The sequence below is a fragment of the Hylobates moloch genome, unplaced genomic scaffold (assembly GCF_009828535.3).
Source record: "Hylobates moloch isolate HMO894 unplaced genomic scaffold, HMol_V3 SCAFFOLD_17, whole genome shotgun sequence".
Lineage (NCBI taxonomy): Eukaryota > Metazoa > Chordata > Mammalia > Primates > Hylobatidae > Hylobates > Hylobates moloch.
In genome coordinates, this window is record NW_026652292.1 from 29,161,868 (window position 1) to 29,180,499 (window position 18,632).

An 18,632-nucleotide genomic window follows, 5' to 3' on the forward strand; every position below is an offset into this window, starting at 1 on the left:
CATGGGAATGTGATCATCAAAACCCAGGCTGTGGAAAACTATCAGTCAAGTTTCTTCAACATATTGCAAGAAAAATATGATGGCTTGAAAATCTATAGAGGAAGCAATTTAACAAACCTACCAATCTCATTTAATCTTGATTAATTTTTAAAAAAGATTAAAAAGATGACAGAGAAAGGGTTTAAAAATTTGTAAGACATGGCTGGACGCGGTGGCTCACACCTGTAATCCAGCACTTTGGGAGGCCGAGGCATGGTGGCTCACACCTATAATCCCAACAATTTGGGGGGCCAAGGTGGGAGGGCTGCTTGAGGCCAGGAGCTTGGACTAGCCTTGGCAACATAGTGAGACCCCATCTCCACAAAAAAATAAAAACAAATTAGCTGGACAAGGTGGCACACATCTGTAGTCCCAGCTACTTGGGAAGATCACTTGAGCCTCCAGGAATTCAAGGCTGCAATGAGCCATCACTGTGCTACTGCACTTAAGCCTGGGTGACTGTCTTTAAAAAATTAAAATTAACACAAGATAATCCAAAAGAGGGTGAAGCAGGTGGGGGTACAGATAAAACAAAATTGGCCATCAGTTGATAACTGTTGAGTCTGGGTACTTTAGGGTAAATGGGAATTCATCATATCTTCTTTCCTTTTATACTGCTTGAAATTTTGCATTTAAAAAATCATCGGCCAGGCATGGTGGCTCACGCCTATAATCCCAGCACTTTGGGAGGCTGAGGTGGGTGGATCATGAGGTGAGGAGGTTGAGACCAGCCTGGCCAAGATGGTGAAACCTCGTCTCTACTAAAAATACAAAAATTAGCTGGGCATGGTGGCGGGCGCCTGTAATCCCAGCTACTCAAGAGGCTGAGGCAGAAGAATCGCTGAACCTGGGAGGTGGAGCTTGCAGTGAGCCAAGATTGCGCCACTCCACTCTAGCCTGGGCAACAGAGCAAAACTCTGTCTCAAAAAAAAAAAAAAAAAATTGGACTGGGCATGGTAGCTCATATTGTAATCCCACCTGAGTTCAGGAGTTCAAGACCAGCCTGGGCAACATGGCAAAATCCCCCTCGCTACTAAAAATATAAAAATACAAATATAAATAAAATATAGATATAAGTTTTTTGCAGTCATATAAAATATAAAAAATTGAGCCGAGCATAGTGGCAGGCACCTATGGTCCCAGCTACTCAGGAGACTGAGGTTGGAAGAATCGCTTGAGCCCAGGGGGCAGAGGTTGCAGTGAGCAGAGATCGTGCCACTGCACTCCAGCCTGGGTGACACAGTGAGACTCTGTCTCAAAAAAAAAAATCCAAAACCAAAAAATCTTAAAAGTAATTAATGAAGAAAATGTTCCAATAAGATTGTGATAGAAAACCAGGTTTGGAAACTAATGGTCACTAAGACACTTCAAACCATCAAAACTGTGAAGAATGTTTGCCTTCTGAAGTTCTGAAGTACTTGAAATATTTTCTTGTAAGTCTGCCTGAATGGGTGACTGGTAAGGCATCCCTTTTTCAAGTGTAGTCATTGAAGTAAAAACCTCTCCACAGATCAACTGCTCTTTTTTTTTTTTTTTGAGACGGAGTTCACTCTTATTGCCCAGGCTGGAGTGCAATGGCACGAACTCGGCTCACTGCAACCTCTGCCTCCCGGGTTCAAGCACTTCTCCTGCCTCAGCCTCCCGAGTAGCTGGGATAACGGGCATGCGCCACCATGCCCGGCTAATTTTGTATTTTTAGTAGAGACAGGGTTTCTCCATATTGGTCAGGCTGGTCTCGAACTCCCGACCTCAGGTGATCTGCCCGCCTTGGCCTCCCAAAGTGCTGGGATTACAGGCGTGAGCCACCGCACCCAGCATCAACTGCTCTTAAACTCAGGCTGCTCATTCAAATCAAGTGGGAAGATTAAAAGATTACCAATGTCCAGGCTCCATCCAAGAACTATTAAATCAGAAGCTTAAAAGCTCTCCAGGTAAGCAGCTGGGATGAACACTGTTGTTCCAGAAGATCCTGCTACTCATAGTTTCAGCAGCATGACCTGGAAGCTGATGAGGACTGCAGATGCTCTAGCCTCCCCCAACCTACTGAATCAGATTCTGAATATTAGACAAGAGCCTCCAGTGATTAGACACACATTAAATGGAGATGCACTGCTCTAGATGGTAGCTTACAAACAGGCCACTGTTTCTCAACCTTTTCAGGACAGTCATCTGTGCAGTTGTTTAAACCAGATCCTGAGCTCCTTCCTCAGTGGCTCATGCTACAAAGCTGGACTGGGGCCGCATGGTTTTAAAAAATTTCCATGTCTTCCCCAACTAGTGAGGTTGAATATTTTACACTGTTAGTTCATTGGTGAGTTTTCTTATAGATGGTCTTTCACACACAAAAAAAGTCAGAACCAAATGTATTGGCAAATATCCCATCCATCACCCAGCAGAGAAGGTTGCACAGAGACTAAGAGCACTGCAGTCAGTGAGAGGTGTGGAGGGTGTCCTCTCCTGACCACTTAATTCCAGGTGGATTCCATGGAGTCCCCACTGTGACATTCCCATTGGATACAAGCAATCAATCCTCCCTCCTTGGAAAGCAGTCATTTCAGTCATTAAGATGAGTTTAGAACACAAAGTAAACAGTTCCTGCAAATACAAGACGACTTTACTCATGGAAAGTTGTGTATCTACTCAGGCACGACCTCCCAGAACAGCGATGTCTTCCTGTGCCAGCAACAGCTCCTAGGTCCCTCTGTGTGGTACATACTCCACAGGGCCACATACCATCCTATGTGTTTACAGGGAAGTGGGATGAGAGAAAGGTTTGTTAGGAGGAGAATGAAAAAGAGAAGGAAGAGACCTGTGGTACTGGAATAGCCAGCTCTGACCTTGTGGGAAAGTGAAGTAGGCAGTTCCTTGTTCTTACCCAAACTGACTGCAGGTCCCCCCTAAATACAAATGGGGCTTTTCCTTCTTTCTCCTATTTATTGAGCTCCTCTTAGAAGCCAGCCACCGTGCTGGGTACTCAGGAACAATGGGCAAAAACAGCATCCTTTAACTTCATAGAGCTGTAGGTTGCAGAAACTCACATTAACGAAATGATGATACAAAACAACAAGAACTTGCCATTGCAGGAAGTGCTGTGAAGAGGGGCAGACAGTGCAATGAAAACTCACAAGGACACCTGACTTAGCCTTGGGAAAGCTCGCAACTTAAGTGGTACCTGGGGCCTGGCACAGTGGCTCAAGCCTGTAATCCCAGCACTTTGGGAGGCTGAGGCAGGCGGATCACTTGAGGTCAGGAGTCCAAGACCAGCCTGGCCAACATGATGAAACCCCGTCTCTACTAAAAATACAAAAATTAGCTGGGCATGGTGGCGCACGCCTGTAATCCCAGATACTTGGGAGGCTGAGGCAGGAGAATTGCTTGAACCTGGGAGGTGGAGGTTGCAATGAGCCGAGATCACACCACTGCACTCCAGCCTGGGTGACAGAGTGAGACTCAGTCTCAAAAAAAAAAAAGCAGTACCTGGGGTAAGATCTGACTGATGAAGTGGAGTTAATTATACTTGTGCAGCTAGAAGCTAAAAGGACTTCCAGACAGGAGCCTGTGGGTAAGACCTGTGGCAGGGAGGTCAGTATGGCCAGAGGGGTGGGACACAAAGCTGCAGTCAAACCATGAAGGGCCTTGAGAGTGCTTGTTGAGGGCTCTGTTCTATGCCAAGAACAGCGGGAAGCCACTGAAGCCAGAGACAAGTGCCATGAGATGCGTGTGGAGTAGCCTGCTTGGCATGCGACATGGAGAATGGATGCTGGGGCACCAGTGGATGGGGGAGACCATGGAGCAGCGACTACAGTGGTCCGGGGGGAAACAAACCACAGCTTTTCCTGTATATTTCTGACATGCTAACACCTACGCAAATGCCAGCTAATTAGTATGTGGCAGGATTTTTTTTAAAAACAATTCTGGGAACTTATGTTAGTATCAACATCTTATTACAAACAATCATCTCCTAGGAGCAGGGGTTTCTAACTTCTTTCTAAGCAAGAGCTAGCTTTATCCTTTCAAGCTTCAAAACCGGGAAAGAGAAAAGAACAGGGTGTGGCTGACAATGAGGTCCTTGGTGGGGGTCAGGATCCTGGCAGGCCCTTCCCCACTGCCACCACAGCTCACACTGTGAAGGGGCTGCAGGGCTGGGGGGAGGGAGGCCAGTGGCAGCAACCTGATAAATATTGAGAGTGATCAGAATCAAAACTGATTACTGAAGAGGCCTATCAGAACCATGATACAAAGAGCTCTACAAAAATACAAAGTTTTATGAATCTGTTAGCAGGGTGTTAGGGAGTATGTTCCAAAATGATAATATTCAAGTTTCTGAAAACAGATTATATAGTCATGCTTTAAAAATGTAGGTCAACCAGGCGCGGTGGCTCACGCGTGTAATCCCAGCACTTTGGGAGGCCAAGGCAGGCAAATCACTTGAGGTCAGGAGTTCAAGACCAGCCTGGCCAACATTGTGAAACCCCGTCTCTACTAAAAATACAAAAATTAGCGGGGCGTGGTGGCAGGCGCCTGTAATCCCAGCTACTCAAGAGGCTGAGGCAGGAGAATCACTTGAACCCAGGAGGCAGAGGTTGCAGTAAGCCGAGATCGCACCACTGCACTTCAGCCTGGGTGACAGAGTGAGACTCAGTCTCAAAAAAAAATGTAGGTCAGATCATATCTGCCTCTGCTCAGCCTCCCTCTCACTGTCCTCCCTTCAAAGTCTCTGGGCCCATCATCTCCCACTCCTCTCCCTAGCTTGCTCCTCCCCCATCCCTGGGCGCCTTGCTGTTCCTCACACAGGCCTTTGCCCTTACTCCTCCCTCCACCTGGAATGCTCCTCCCTCGGGTGTCCTCTGACTCAACCTTTCACTTCCTTTACGACTATGCTCACAAGCCACCACGCAAAACCCTCCCGACCAACCCTCCCACCATCACCTCCAGCACTCCCTAACCACGTGCTGGATCTGTTTTTCTCCGTGGCACTTATCTTTTAACATGTTATAATTTACTTCTTTATTCTACCATCATCTTCCTCCCTCCAGAATGATAGCTCCAAGAGGGCAGAGGTTTTCAGGTGCCCTGTTGACTGCTGCCATCTCTAATAGCTAGGACACTGCCAAGCACATGGTAGGCACTCAAAAATTTTTGGTGAATGAATAAAAGAAGTGCTCGATAAAAGGGAAGAAAAAGGCCAGGAGCGATGGCTCACGCCCGTAATCCCAACATTTTGGGAGGCCGAGGCGGGTGGATCACGAGGTCAGGAGATTGAGACCATCCTGGCTAACAGGGTGAAACCCTGTCTCTACTAAAAATACAAAAAAATTAGCCAGGCGTGGTGGCAGGCGCCTGTAGTCCCAGCTACTCAGGAGGCTGAGGCAGGAGAATGGCGTCAACCCAGGAGGCAGAGCTTACAGTGGGCCGAGATCACGCCACTGCACTCCAGCCTGGGGGACAGAGAGAGACCCTGTCTTAAAATGAACAATAAATAAGTACGTAATAAAAAGCTAGTATTGATGTGGAGAAAGAAACTCTCATACACTGCTGGTAGGAATGTAAAATGGAACAGTCTCTATGAAGAAGTCTGTAAGTTCCTCAAAAGGGTAAACACAAATTTCCACAGGATCTGGCAGTCCACTTCTAGGTAATATACCCAAGAAAAATAAAAACATACATCTACACAAAAGTTTATAATTGAATGTTCATATCAATATTATTCATGGCCAGGCACGATGGCTCATGCCTGTAATCCTAGAAGTTTCGAAGGCCAAGGTGAGAGGATCGCTTGAGCCCAGGAATTCAAAACCAGCCTGGGCAACATGGTGAAACCCCATCTCTACAAAAAGCAGAAAAATTAGACAGGCATGGTGGTGCACGCCTGTGGTCCCAGCTACTCAGGAGGCTGAGGTGGGAGAATCACTTGAGCCGCGGAGAAGGTTGCAGTGAGCCGAGATGGCACCACGACACTCCAGCATGGTATAGCATGGGTGTCAGAGCAAGACTCTGTCTCAAACAAAAACAAAAAACATTATTCAAAGAGCCAAAAAGTGAAAATAACCCAATTGTCCGTCAACTAATAGATGGATAAATTAAATGTGCTATATCCACATTATGGAATATTACTTGGCAATAAAAAAGAATGAGATTCTGATACAAGCTGCAAAACAAACAGACTTTGAAAACATCATGCTAAGTGAAAGAAGCAAGTCATAAAAGATCACCTATGATATGATTCCATTTATATGAAATGTTCACAACAGGCACGTCTATAGTGATAGAAAGTAGATTAGCGGTTGTCTAGGACTGGGGAGAAACAGAGAGGAATTCGGAGAAAATGCGGAGTGACAGCCCATGGGTATGGAGTTCCTTTTTGGGATGATGAAAATGTTCTAAATTGACTGTGGTGATGACTGCACAACCCTGTGAATATACTAAAAAACACTGTACACTTTCAATGGGTGAATTGTACAGCATGTGCCCAGCCTGGAAAGCTTACCTCTCACAGACTTTATAGCCTTCGTTGACACTCACTGCTTTGTACTTCACGTTGCCTTTGGTCCGTTCCAGTTCCCAACACCAGTCCTTAAGTGTGTCAAACATTACGGTATGGTTCTTGGGATCAGTGACTAAGAGAACAAAATGTAAAAGACAATAAAATCTTTCCATGAAGCACTGGTACTTTTATTATGTGAAAGTCCTTCCTTAGGTTTTGGTTTCCTCCACTAAGCCCATTTTTATCCAAGCAGAATGAATTGACTGCTTAATCCTAACCTTGTTCCATTTTTTGTCATTAATCCAAATCCAAAATTATGACTGAGTCTCTTTTTTTTTTTGAGATGGAGTCTTGCTCTATTGCCCCTGCTGGAGTGCAGTGGCCAGTGGTGCCATCTCGGCGCACTGCAACCTCCGCCTCCCAGGTTAAAGTGATTCTCCCGCCTTAGCCTCCTGAGTAGCTGGGACTACAGGAATGCATCACCACATATGGCTAATTTTTGTATTTTTAGTAGAGATGGGGTTTCACCATGTTGGCCAGGTTGGTCTCAAACTCCTGACCTCAAGTGATCCACCTGCCTCAGCTGCCCAAAGTGCTGGGATTACAGGAGTGAGCCATCATGCCTGGCCAGCTCTGTCTTTTTACATTGTAGGAACTGAGTTCCATTCCTTGGAAAAGTAATTTATAGCTCCATTTCTAGTCATCTGACCATGAGTTAATTTATATAACACAAAAAGATCATGTGAAGCACTAAAAGACAGGCTTGGCTCAAATGCTAAAGTGACAAAATATTTTTAGCCCCGCCAATGCGTGCATAAGACGGCCAACTAATTTGAATAGTATCTCAGGATCTTCAATGTAAATCCTCCTTCAGTTTGAAGATGCACTGCTTGTAAGAGGATTTGTCTAGTGTGACAACTGGTTCCTGAAGGCCATAAACAGATGATAGCCATGGTGAGGATCAGGGCCTGCTAGCCAAAGGCTGAATCATGGTTATGGGTATGCACTTCTATCCCCAACCCAGCCCTGCCACTACCTGCTAGGACAAAATGCCCTGGAGCACCGCTCTTGCAGCCTAGCAGATGTGTCCTTGGTCTTCTCCCAAGCCACAGCACTGCTTGCCGGGTATTTACACGTGTACCACAGTAGTCTTGAGTATATACACAAATTCTATCACAAATAGTTCAAGTCTTTGCATATCTGAAAAACCAAGCCTTCTGGGAAAAACAAAGGGTTTACAAAAACTACCCCAGCTCCTTTTCATAAAACCAGATCATAGCAAAAATAAGAATAATGATGATGATAATAGTGCTTATATAGCACTTACTAGGTATTAGGTACTGTTCTGAGCATATTACTTTTTTTTTTTTTTTTGAGACGGAGTCTCGCTCTTTCGCCCAGGCTGGAGTGCAGTGGCGTGATCTCGGCTCACTGCCTCCCAGGTTCAAGTGCTTCTACTGCTTTAGCCTCCTGAATAGCTGGGATTATAGGCACCCACCAACATGCCTGGCTAATTTTTGTATTTTTAGTAGAGACGAGGTTTCACCATTTTGGCCAGGCTGGTCTTGAACTCCTGACCTCATGATCCACCCACCTTGGCCTCCCAAAGTGCAGGGATTACAGGCATGTACCACCATGCCCAGCCTATATTACATTTTATTAACTCAATCCTCACAACCCTATAGAATAGATAATACAAAAAGTAAGATCATTTCCTCCATTTTACAGATATAGCACAGAAAGGTCAAGTAACTTGCCTACGTCACAAAGCTAAGCAATGGTGGAACTGGGATTCAAACCCAGGAAACTATAAAAGAAATTTCCGTAAAGTTCTAATCCTGCCCCTCCAAACCCCACCAAAAAAAAAAAAAAAAAATTCCCCATGGATATAAGGTAGTAACAACATTCCCATTTACCACAGTAGGCCATCTTCTAGGCAATACAAGGAAGTCCTTCCCTAAAATGCCATGTCATAAACATTTAGGACCTTCCAACCAAAACACATTTGTGAATTATGAAGCCAGGGAATAATTAAAGGTATTCAAATTGCAAAATACCCACCTCTACAAACCCCTAATGAAAAAGCTATTTGGTCAATTACCATCTATGAGTTATAAACTTTACTTCTCAAAACAAATGAGGGCTGGAAGGAAGTAGAAGAAGAGTGGAATTAAATCATAATAAAAGATGCTATTGGCCGGGAGCGGTGGCTCACGCTTGTAATCCCAGCACTTTGGGAGGCCGAGGCGGGCGGATCATGAGGTCAGGAGATCGAGACCACGATGAAACCCCGTCTCTACTAAAAATACAAAAAAATTAGCTGGGCGTGGTGGCGGGCGCCTGTAGTCCCAGCTACTTGGAGAGGCTGAGGCAGGAGAATGGCGTGAACTCGGGAGGCGGAGCTTGCAGTGAGCTGAGATGCGCCACTGCACTCCAGCCTGGGTGACAGAGCAAGACTCTGTCTAAAAAAAAAAAAAAAAAGATGCTATTAATACAAATCCTGGGCCTCTGGCACAAAAAGCCACCAGAAGGTAATGAAACTGCCAAGGCCGATCAAGGTAAGGGTTTTGGCATGCTGATCCACATATGCTGGCAGGCCGAGAAAGTGTCCTATGCTGGGTACAGAACAAAAATCAGGATACAAAGAAAATCAGAATTCCTGAAAATAGAATACAATTTTGCAAATGTGCACTCAATAAATGTTTATATAAATTATAGCAATCAACAAGCCGTATTTGTATATGTCATATTGCCACAAACTCTTAAGTCAGCACCCAGTTAATCAGCACTTGTATATATAGCTACAGTAAAAATCTGTCATTCACAAAGATAAACTGAATGAATTAAGGGATAAATTTTATGTTCAACCTAATATTACTAGGAAGTGTATTTTATGTCAGTATAATTCTCTAAGCATAATCTGTCCTCAATAATATGCAGTTTTACCCTCAATTAACTCCCAATTAATGACTGCACCTTATGTGCCATCCATTAACAATTTATAATTCTCACAAGACTTAATGCTGCTATTTTTAAAATAAGAAAGCAGAGGTTTTCTTATTTTAATAGAGTTAAGTGTCATCCCCAGGATCACACAGCTAGAAAGCAGCAAGGCCAGGATTTGAACACAGGTCAAATGGACGCCAAAACCTATCTATACCTTTTCTATGAAATCACCATAGCTTCCAAAACGCAGCATGCTCTCTGAGATAGCCCCATCTCTGTACACGCCAATCCCTCTGCCCAAAATACTCCTTTAAGCCTACCAGATGCTCCACTATCTGCTAAGGCCCAGACTTCTCCCCCTGATAGTCCACCCTCCCCCAGAGGGTGGGCGCCTCCACAGAGGACACATCACTCAGCTTCCTCTCCTATATGACTTTACGCTTTTTTTTTTTTTTTTTGACTTTATGCTTCTTGAGGGCAAGGATTTAGTCCTGTTTATCTCCATATACCCACAGAGCCTGGCTCACAGCAAGCAGTCAAAACATATTTACTAAAAGAATGGATAGTGACAAAGCAACTCTGCCTTCCAGAAAGCCTTATGACAAAGCCTTGTGTGCTTTTAAAAGAAACTGCTAGGCTGGGTGCGGTGGCTCATGCCTGTAATCCCAGCACTTTGGGAGGCCAAGGCGGGCACATCACTTCAGGTCAGGAGTTCGAAACCAGCCTGACCAACATAGTGAAACCTTGTCTCTACCAAAAATACAAAAATTAGCCAGGCGTGGTGGCATGCGCCTGTAATCCTAGCTACTCGGGAGGCTGAGGCATGAGAATCACTTGAACCCGGGAGGTGGAGGTTGCAGTGAGCTGAGATCCCACCACTGCACTCCAGCCTGGGTGACAGTGTAAGAGTCGTCTCAAAAAAAAAAAAACCAAAAAAAAAACCCACCACCAACAAAAAAAAACTGCCACTTCCCTGACAAAAAGTACATAGACTCAGGATCACTAAACATCAACTTCATGTTAAGAGTAATGGATGGAGCCAGGCGAGGTGACTCACACCTGTAATCCCAGCACTTTGGGAGGCCAAGGCAGGAGGATCACAAGGTCAGGAGTTTGAGACCAGCCTGGCCAACATGGTGAAACCCCGTCTCTACTAAAAATACAAAAAGATTAGCTGGGCGTGGTGGCGCACACCTGTAATCCCACCTACTCAGGAGGCTGAGGCAGGAGAATTGCTTGAACCTGGGAGGCAGAAGTTGCAGTGAGCCAAGATCACGCCAGCACACTCTAGCCTGGGCAACAGAGCAAGACCCTGTCTCGAAGAAAAAAAAAAGAGTTAACGGACGGGCCCTTGAACCTGTAATCCCATCACTTTGGGAGGCTGAGGCGGGTGGATCACCTGAGGTAAGGAGTTCAAGACCAGCCTGGCCAACATGGTGAAACCCCGTCTCTACTAAAAATACAAAAATTAGCCAGGTGTGGTGGTGTGTGCTTGTAATCCCAGCTCTTCAGGAGGCTAAGGTGGGAGAATTGCTTGAACCCGGAAGGTGGAGGTTGCAGTGAGCCAAGATCGTGCCACTGCACTCCAGTCTGGGCAACAGTGGGAGACTCCATCTGAGAGGAAAAAAAAAAAAAAGTAATGGACAGAACAAGTGAACAGACTGAGGTGAAAGAACAAGAGGAAGAAAACAGACATCTGTGAAAACACGTCCAATGCTAGGCATTGTTAATGGCTAATTCAGATGACCAGTTTTGTTCTTAAAAGACTGCTCTCTTTTTCACCAAACTGAATGAAAAACATTTGGAACTTTAAGTTTTGTCTTACTAAATTAGTTGCTGGATGTGCTTTTCTTATGTATAACTGTCCCATTTTCCCTAAAATATTTGCTATAAAGTATGCTCTGGCTGTTAAAAAACTTTCTAGAATGCAAGAAATTCTCTATGGTCTTATGAAATAAAATCAAGTGTATTTAAATAGAAAAAAGAACCCAGGGACAAACATGGTTATTTTAAACTTTTCTCAATTTTGCTTCCCTATAGTCTCATATTCCTAGTTATAATATATTAATCTTATTTTTTTCTTTTTTTTTTTTTTTTTTTAGATGGAGTCGCGTTCTATTGCCAGGCTGGAGTGCAGTGGTGCGATCTCGGCTCACTGCAACCTCCATCTCCCAGGTTCAGGCAATTCTCCTGCCTCAGCCTCTCAAGTACCTGGGATTACAAGCACGCACCACCATGCCCAGCTAATTTTTGTATTTTTAGTGGAGACGGGGTTTCACCATGTTGGCCAGGATGGTCTTGATCTCCTGACCTCGTGATCCACCTGCCTCCACTTCCTAAAGTGCTGGGATCATAGGCATGAGCAACTGTATCTGGACCTTGATCTTATCTTTCATAAGATGCAACCAAACAATCCCTTGCAAAAAGTAAGCAAACAAACCTAAAAGAAGGTAAACAAAGATCACAGAAGGCCTGGCCCAGTGGCTCACACCTGTAATCCCAGCACTTTGGGAGGCTGAGGTGGGTGGATCACTTGAGGTCAGGAGTTTGGAAGCAGCCTGGCCAACATGGAGAAACCTCATCTCTACCAAAAAATACAAAAATTTGTCAGGCATGGTGGTGAACACCTGTAATCCCAGTTATTCAGGAGGCTGAGGCATGAGAATTGCTTGAACCCTGGAGGGGGAGATTGCAGTGGGCCAAAATCATGCCACTGCACTTCAGCCTGGGCTACAAAGTGAGACTCCATCTTTAAAAAAAAAAAAAAAGATCACAGGAAAGAAAATGTGGATATCTGAATGAATCACTCAAGCAAGGGGTGACCAATTGGTAGTGGAGACAGGAAAAAACAAAACAACCCATAGATGGGTTTCCCCCCACTGGCTTCAGGTGGGAATTGGAAGGCTTCTGCTTACCCTCAAATGAGAACCCACAAGATATTTACCTGTATTGTTTTGTGCAGCAGTCGCATAGGAAAACAGAAACAATCGTTTAAGCAGTTTAGGAGCCTGGGTATGATGAATTATGCCACTGACAATCTAAAAAAGAATCGAACAATGGATATAGTTATGCTTTTGACAGATGAACACTAACAGAGACAAGAGTCAAGGTGTCTAAGTTCTCAGTCATGCCAAAGGGGTTCCAATGGACAACATATTAATTCTCATTTGAGATCTGTATCTATGACATTAGCTTTTGGAATAATGGCAAATCAACAGGATGCTAACCATTTTGTCAGGTTTTCTTTCTTTTTTAAAAATTTTTATTATGTTTATTTTTATTTTTATTTTTTATTTTTTATTTTTATTTTTTGAGATGGAGTCTCGCTCTGTCGCCCAGGCTGGAGTGCAGTGGCGCGATCTCGGCTCACTGCAAGCTCCGCCTCCTGGGTTCACGCCATTCTCCTGCCTCAGCCTCCCGAGTAGCTGGGACTGCAGGCACCTGCCGCTACGCCCGGCTAATTTTTCGTATTTTTAGTAGAGACGTGGTTTCACCGTGTTAACCAGGATGGTCTCGATCTCCTGACCTCGTGATCTGCCCACCTCGGCCTCCCAAAGTGCTGGGATTACAGGAGTGAGCCACCGTGCCTGGCCTCTTATTATTTTTATAACTTTTTTTTTTTTCTGAGACAGTCTCACTCTGCTGCCCAGGCTGGAGTGCAGTGGCATGATCTTGGCTCATTGCAACCTTCGCCTCCTGGGTTCAAGCGATTCTCCTGCCTCAGCCTCCCAAAGTGCTGGAATTATAGGCACGAATCACCCTGCCCGCCTATTATTATTATTATTATTATTATTAAGACAGAGTTTCACTCTTGTTGCTCATTGCAACCTCCACCTCCTGGGTTCAAGCGATTCTCCTACCTCAGCCTCCTGAGTAGCTGCGATTACAGGCATGTGCCACCAAGCCCAGCTAGTTTTTTGTATTTTTAGTAGAGACAGGGTTTCGCCATGTTGGTCAGGCTGGTCTCAAACTCCTGACCTTAGGTGATCTACCCACCTCGGCCTCCCAAAGTGCTGGGATTGCAGGCATTGGCCACCATGCCCAGCCCAGTTTGTCAGGTTTTCTAAGAACTCTGAATTTCTAGGGAAAAATTTAAAACAGTCTAATTTCTCAAAAACAAAGTGCTAAAAAACCTAAGTGCCACATTAAGTCAGATACTCCAAAACTCTGACATGTCAAAGACTTACAGCTGATATCGGATGATAACCAAGACACAGCTATTCTGATCCATTGTTGAGGTCTTTAGGACCTTCTTATGGAAGATAAATCAATCTATCACGCTTTCTGTTTCGTGTGAAACTAAAGTATATTTGGTTAAGTGACTAAAACCATTGTTCAAATTGAAGTTTCTGCCTTCTCAGGAAATTTTCTATATCTATACTATTCTTTTGTTGCTCAGAATAGATATCAGTCATGTTTATTATTCTAACTGAACTACCACACTACTTAAAGAAAATTAAAGAGTTACCACTAAGTGTGCAAACTCACTGCAGCCAAGACAACATACATGAACAGGCCTCCTGCTAGGTTTCCTCTGATGTATTTATACCATCAGAGGGCAAAGTCCGAGATCAATATCTTAATAAGAGAAATCTTGGATACCACTGCACTTCAGCTGGGGTGACAGAGTGAGACTCCGTCTCAAAAAAAAAAAAAATCTTGGAAATTACAACAAACATCAAATTGATACAACCACTTTCTAAGTTCACCTAGTTGCATATCTCAACTTGCTGTGGCAACCAGGAGATTACGTTTACTTAGTCTCCAAAAGCATGTCTGATTATTTGGCTTTGCTCATCTGACCTGTATACTTCCTCCTTTCGATGCACAACCACTATCTCCCAGAGGTAAACTCATTTACTCATAGAAGTTGGAATTTTCCATCACTACTGTCTTTTGGAAAGACTGTCAGAGGTGGGAGAATAGGGATAAACTTTGAGCTGTCTCATCCTTTCTTCATTTTCCCCTACCGCCTCCTGACCTGGTTTACCACCTCCCACCATTTAGTGGCTCCAGGAATAAAAACATTATCAATTGAAGTATTAAAGGTAGCATGTGCCAAGCTGATACACAGGCATACTTTATCAAATTACTTTTCACATTCTAATAAAAGAATATGGGATTACAACCAATTTCAAGTTCACAGAGTGAAAGCCTCCCCTCAACCTTCATGCAACGTAAGCAAAAACTAGAGCTAGTGGGGAAAACCTGATGGGAAATAAAACCTAAAAACACATGCAACTAGTTACCCTTTTGACTTCCTCTTCCTTTGTGTACCTCAGACAAAACTGGAACACTCGAAGGTCTTTGCAGTGGATGATGAGCTTCTCAGGGTATTTCTTCAGTTGTCCAAAGAGAGTTTTCTTTTTCTCATCAAACACTACAGATCAGCAATGAAATCAGGAAGGGAAATTATGTTACACAGCAATAAGTGAATGCTAAAGAAACGAAGTAGATGATCAACTTCTAGGGATACTTCCCAAGAATGAGAGGAAAGGTGCTGCCTGACTTTTAAGTGACTGCCAAAGGAAGCCCGATCTCTTCCAGCAGGGGCCCTGGCTCTCTGAGAGCAGTCAGCGTGCTTCACTCCTCTGGAGTAAGCACAAGAACAAACAGACTGGCCACTGTTGGCAGAACTGATTCCAGTGGCCCAAAGAAAACCCACTCTGAAAGCTGAGCTTATAAAAGATGAAAGGGAAATGACTAGAGACATGCTTTCATGACAGTCAACTCCTGGGTTTACAGCTAGGACTCCTCCTGAGACCCCCTCACTGTCCCAGAATGTGGACCCACTCAGCACCTAGTAGTCTTGAGAACATCATAAATGATCACTGAATGATTTCTGAAGATGCCTCGAATACAAAAATAGAGAAGTGGAACAGAGAGAGGCTTGGCAGGAGAGGCTTGTTTAGTCAGCAGAAAAGACATCCTAATGCAATACAACAGACCTTTTTATCAGAGCAGCCTATAAAGTAAAACCTACACAGATAACTGATATCAAAAAGTCTGATCAACATCTAGCATATAATGGTGTCGTGTGAAGTATCAGAAAGAACAGGTTCCAAGTTCAAGTCCAAACTCCTCTAGCTAAATGACCTTATATAAACCACTTTACATCTCAATTTTAGCATCTGTAAAACAGATTTAAACAAGATGATATATGTGAAAAAATTTTAAAAAATTATAAATGGTCATAAAAATATTATTATCATTATTAGCTATACTCTCAAACATTGCCAACACCCCAGGGAAAAACAGATACTTACCTCCATAAATCTGATCAACACAGTGGAGTGTAATGTCATTTTCTCCTATAACCTTATTCTTAAATTGAGTTTCCTAGAAGATTCAAAAGAAACAACTGTGACTTCTCCGCACACTGTTAGACATTTATAGGCAGAGTAAATCACCATTCTCTACTTGGATATTAAGAAAAATGGGGGGCCGGGCACAGTGGCTCACGCCTGTAATCCCAGCACTTTGGGAGGCTGACACAGGCAGATCACGAGGTCAGGAGATCAAGACCATCTTGGCTAACATGGCGAAACCCCGCATCTACTAAAAATACAAAAAATTAGCCGGGTGTGGTGGTGGGCGCCTGTAGTCCCAGCTATTTGGGAGGCTGAGGCAGGAGAATGGCGTGAAACCGGGAGGCAGAGCTTGCAGTGAGCCGAGATCGCACCACTGCACTCCAGCCTGGGTGACAGAGCGAGACTCTGTCTCAAAAAAAAAAAAAAATTGGGGAAATGCAGCGACATTCCTAAAAAAGGGACAATGAATTGTGTGAGAAAAGCTCCTGAGATTCATTCTGAGACAGGGTTTAGTTCTATCACTTAGGCTAGGCTGGAGTGCAGTGGGGTGATCTTGGCTCACTGCTACCTCCGCCTCTCAGGCTCAAGCTAACTTTGCACCTCAGCCTCCTGAGTAGCTGGGACTACAGGCACACTCCGCCACTCTCGGCTAATTTTTGTGTTTTTTTAGAGACATGATTTCGGCATGTTGCCCAGGCTGGTCTTGAACTCCTGAGCTCAAGCAATCCACCTGCCTCAGCCTCCCAAATTGCTGAGATTACAGGTAAGAGCCACCACGCCTGGTCCAGAACATGCCATTTCTGGGCCCCTCCTAGGCAAACCCACCATGCCACACACAATCACTTTGAGAAGTGTGGGGAAGTTATGTACAGGTTAACATTTCTCCACACAAATGTGAATAGGGGATTGACAGAGCTACCTAAAGTCAGCTTCAGGAAGAACAAGAGATTCAAGTTTCTGGTGAATGCTCTCTTTGTACAGGACTATGAACCAAGCCCAAGGCCAGATGGAAGAGGCAGTACTGGTGCTGCTGTTTAAAAAACAAGGGTGATCTGGGACACTTGGCACATTGGGGCCAGCATGTGCCTTGGTTGGGTTTCCACTAACATATGGTGCTCTCCTAGTGGTATGGGCAGTTGTCTCCTTACTTGATTGCTCATTCTTCATGTATAGGAACAAATTTCACAAGGCCACTGCTACTAGGTTCAGATTAAACATAAGGTGAGCGGGTGAGGCGGCTCATGCCTGTAATCCCAGCACTTTGGGAGGCCAAAGTGGGTGGATTTCTTGAGCTCGGAACTTCGAGACCAGCATGGGCAACACGGCAAAACCCTGCCTCTACCAAAAATAACAAAATTAGCCAGGCGTGAATGTCACATGCTTATATGGTCCTAGCTACTTGGGAGGCTGAGGTGGGAGGATTATTGGAGCCACGACTGCGCCACGGCACTCCAACCTGAGTGACAGAGTGAGACCCTGTCTCAAAAAAAAAATAAAAATAAAAAACAAAACAAAAACAGAGTGAACCGAAATTCAAAGGCTGCATTCACCATCGGTTTCATTACTGAACTCAGTTCCTGGGTTTAAGGAAGAGCTTAGTATAGAGAAAACGTGAGGAATTAGTATATTTGGAAGATGTTATTCCAGTGAGTGATATATATTGCACTGAAATACAGAAGAAAATTAAAAGTTGATAGTGTCAACACATTAGGTCAAAAGCAAGCCAGTATGACATGAGGCACGGGTGAGAAATTTCTAAACAGTCCTGCCACTGAAAGGAGATCCTGAAGGACAGAGAGCAGGCCAGTGATGAGAAGGACCCTGTCCTTTGTGTGTATTTATGTGGGGTGGTGAGGAGGATGGGGATGATAGGAAGTGGAGTAACTGAGTAGCTGGGGGGAAAAAAGACAACAGAGCTACAACTGTGCTATTCCCCCCAAACTTCACCAAATGCAGTTCACACATGCAGGATTTCTGTCCTTCGTGTTTATGTGTGTTAGGGGGTAGAGTAATTGAGAAGCTGGGAAAAAAAAGACAACAGAACCACAACTACACTGTTGCCCGCAAACTCTGCCAAATGCAGCCCATACATACATCATTATCCAATGCAGATTCATCATCACCCAAGAAGGCAATCTTGAAGTCTGTGCAGACAAGCCTCCCATAGACCCCATGCTGACAGGAATCTTCCTGGACATACTTCAGCACTGTGCTGGCTTCACAAAGCAGCTGTTCACCTGGTGGAAACCAAAACAGGTCCTCCTTAGAGTTCTCAGGGAACATACAATATGCAAACACTAAAGGCTTTCCAGCCCTATTTACATAAGGACAAGTATACAATACAACATGGGGCTTCAGAACTTTACACTTTTCAGCACGGCAGGAGCTGCAAAAACATAGGAGAGAAGATGAGGCAGAGTGGAAACCACCAAGAAGTGAAATTGAAATGGCTCAGACACACCTCCATGCAGGACATTTCTCTATCTTCTCACTGGTTGGAAATTTCCAAATAGGTACTAATGATCTGAGCTGCACTTTCACGCAGAAATCTTAGTGTTTTCATTACTTTGACCCAAGCAGATGTTCCATAGAAGCAATACCCTAAGTCAACACAGATGGGCTTGCCCCAGTCTGCCCTAAAAAAACGCAGATCCCAAGCCTACTTTCCTGTGAGAGGGGGCAGCTTCTAATACTGGAAGTGCTGAGAGAGTGGCAGTGCCTCCCTGGCAATGGGACTTCCAGGCAGCTTCCATAGATCCAAGAGGTGCTGCAGCCTTCCACAGCATGACCACCCTTGTTCTGGCTCCACGCTGGGAGGAAAACAGAGGTCAGAGGTTTGTGGGGAAAAAACG

At 44.4% G+C, this 18,632-nt stretch overlaps 1 protein-coding gene across 4 annotated transcripts in view; it reads right to left on the bottom strand.

Annotated features, from left to right (window-relative positions):
* The window catches only part of MTMR12 (myotubularin related protein 12), an 88,814-nt gene that overhangs the window by 30,134 nt on the left and 40,048 nt on the right, over positions 1 to 18,632 (bottom strand). For all 4 annotated transcript variants that reach the window (XM_032136002.2, XM_032136001.2, XM_032135999.2 and 1 more), the window contains exons 3-7: positions 17,875 to 18,017; positions 15,736 to 15,808; positions 14,719 to 14,849; positions 12,414 to 12,507; positions 6,527 to 6,656 (exon numbers count right to left, since the gene is read on the bottom strand). In XM_032136002.2, the coding sequence (XP_031991893.1) occupies positions 6,527 to 6,656; positions 12,414 to 12,507; positions 14,719 to 14,849; positions 15,736 to 15,808; positions 17,875 to 18,017 (571 nt within the window). The remainder of the gene's footprint in view (positions 1 to 6,526; positions 6,657 to 12,413; positions 12,508 to 14,718; positions 14,850 to 15,735; positions 15,809 to 17,874; positions 18,018 to 18,632) is intronic.